Raw genomic sequence first — 2,651 nt, forward strand, 5'->3', positions numbered from 1 at the left:
TAAAAAGAAATCTAGTATTCAAATCAAAAATTATATTTTACTACTTTACAACATCACTAGCATTGCCCCCTTTGTTTCAAGGGGAGTAGATAGGGAAGGGGGCGTTTCATCACCCCCATCCTCCCTTTTACAACCTAAAAAAAAATTATATTTTTACTGAGATTCGAAAATTTATTTAAAATGTAATTAAAATAATAAAATTTAATATAAAAACATCTTTTACCGTAAATCAAAATACATCACACAATGCTTAGTGATAGTTATAGATGGTTCCTCCTCAGACCTGAAAAAAAACTTCAAAAACAAAAAATGTTTTATAATATTATTTTAATTAGTTTGCGTCTTAGCTTTTAGTTAATGATTAAGATATTAAATTCCTTTAATGAAACTATATACTAATCAGTGTTAACAATAAACACGACGTAAACGCAAGCCTGACCCGTCTATCAAAAAAATTGCAAGTTCCACTACTCGCTTTATATTTTTGCAAATTCCACTACTCGCTGTACATTTTAAATATATTTATATATATATATATATATATATATATATATATATATATATATATATATATATATATATATATATATATATATATATATATAATATATTTATGTATATATATATATATATATATATATAAATATATTTATGTATATATATATATATATATATATATATATATATATATATATATATATATATATATATATATATATATATATATATATATATATATATATATATATATATATATAAATATATTTATGTATATATATATATATATATATATATAAATATATTTATGTATATATATATATATATATATATATATATATATATATATATATATATATATATATATATATATATATATATATATATATATATATATATATATATATATACATAATTATAGTCTGACTTTTAGTTTTGTTTCGAATCGAACTTTTTTTTTAGTTTCGAACAATTCCAATTTTCGAAGTATGGTATCTTTGTTTCGAAGCGAACCCAAAGTTAATCGAATTTTATCGTTTAAAAGTGAAAGAAAAAGTTATACAGTTCCACGATGGCGGATAGTAACGATGGTAATTGTCGAAGTATTGTCTGGGAATTTTTTAGTAGACAAAAAACGAATGGCAATAGAATTATAGGCATTTGCAAAATAGGAACATGCAAGTTACCTGTTCAGTGTCCAACTGGAGCAACAACAGGTCTTTATGCTCACTTACGTGCTGCTCATCCGAAAGCGCATAAAGAGTGTGTAGCGAGAAATGAAGAGAATTGTAAAAGAAAACTTGCAGAACAAAAACTGAAAAATGAAAATAAGAAGCAAAGTAAAGTTGATGACCTTTTTATTAAGAAAGCACATTGGTCGTCAAGTCATCCAAATGCCATCGCTATAACGAATTCGGTTGGTCGCATGCTTGCTCTAGACATGTTGCCATACGACTTTGTAGAAGGCAGAGGATTCAAAGAACTGATGAAATTAATGGAACCACAATATCTGGTGCCAAGCAGAACTACGTTTTCAAGATCAGTTGTATCTGAGTTATATTGTAGTGTAAAACAGAAAACCGCTAATGAAATATATCGAGATTTTGAAGATATTCCTTCATATTCATTCACGACTGACCTGTGGACTTCGAGGGCGCAAGATCAATTTATTTCTTTCTGTCTGTCATATGTAAGCCCTGAATTTGAGCTAAAGACATTTGCATTAGAAAACAAGCCGTTTCCAGGAGAACATACCGGCGAAAGCATTCTTGAATCTTTAGACAAGAATATTGATAGTTGGGGGCTTCCTCGGACTGTTTCAATTTATGCGTTGCGTGATAATGGCAGTAATATGAAAAGCGCCATGAATCTCTCACAATCATTTTATGATCTTTCTTGTTTTGATCACACTTTACAATTAACCATCAACGATGCCGTCAGTGAAATTGATGGAATGCAGACTGTCCTTTCCAAAAGCCGTCGTATTGTGTCACATTATCACCATAGCTGCCAGGCTTCACAGAATTTGCACAGAGAGCAGAAGCGATTAGGAAAGGTAGAACGAGAACTGATAATCAATGTTGCTACTATGTGAAACTCGGATTACTTTATGCTGAAGAGACTATGCGAAGAAAAAGATGCTATATCTGCAGAGCTAGCAATAAGTGAAAAAATTGATAACTTGACTAATGCAGACTGGAAGCTTGCTGAAGGCTGTCACACAATTCTTGCTCCATTTGAACAAGCAAGTAGAGAATTATGTGGCAAGAACTACCCAACGTTGTCTATGAAAATTCCGGCTTTGCATAACTTAAATCAGCAATTGCAGCGATTTATCAATGATCCTTCACATAAGGGTTGTGGTGTAGTTATTGCTCGAAAATTAAAGTTAAAACTAGACCGACGATTTCCAATTCATATCAGCTTTGCCTGATGCAGCATGTACATTTATTGATCCACGCTACAAATCCATCTTCTTCTCTGAACAACAACAACCTACTGTTGTAGACAGTCTTCATCAGTACTCTAAGGAATTCCGATCTCGTGGCGGTACTGGTGTTGGTGGAGGTGGACATTGTGCCTTGAGCGATCATGACACGAACTTAATTCAAGGTACAATTCCAAAACTATTACGATTTATGTAACGTGATTAA

General features: G+C 30.6%; 1 protein-coding gene across 1 annotated transcript; it reads left to right on the top strand.

Annotated features, from left to right (window-relative positions):
* Nucleotides 1-1,069: 1,069 nt before the first annotated feature.
* LOC136078885 (zinc finger BED domain-containing protein 4-like) lies at nt 1,070-2,092 on the top strand. The gene has a single exon (XM_065794702.1). The coding sequence runs from the start codon at nt 1,070-1,072 to the stop codon at nt 2,090-2,092; it is 1,023 nt and encodes a 340-aa protein (XP_065650774.1).
* The last annotated feature ends 559 nt before the right edge of the window (nt 2,093-2,651 follow it).

Source organism: Hydra vulgaris, chromosome 03 (assembly GCF_038396675.1).
Source record: "Hydra vulgaris chromosome 03, alternate assembly HydraT2T_AEP".
Taxonomy (NCBI): domain Eukaryota; kingdom Metazoa; phylum Cnidaria; class Hydrozoa; order Anthoathecata; family Hydridae; genus Hydra; species Hydra vulgaris.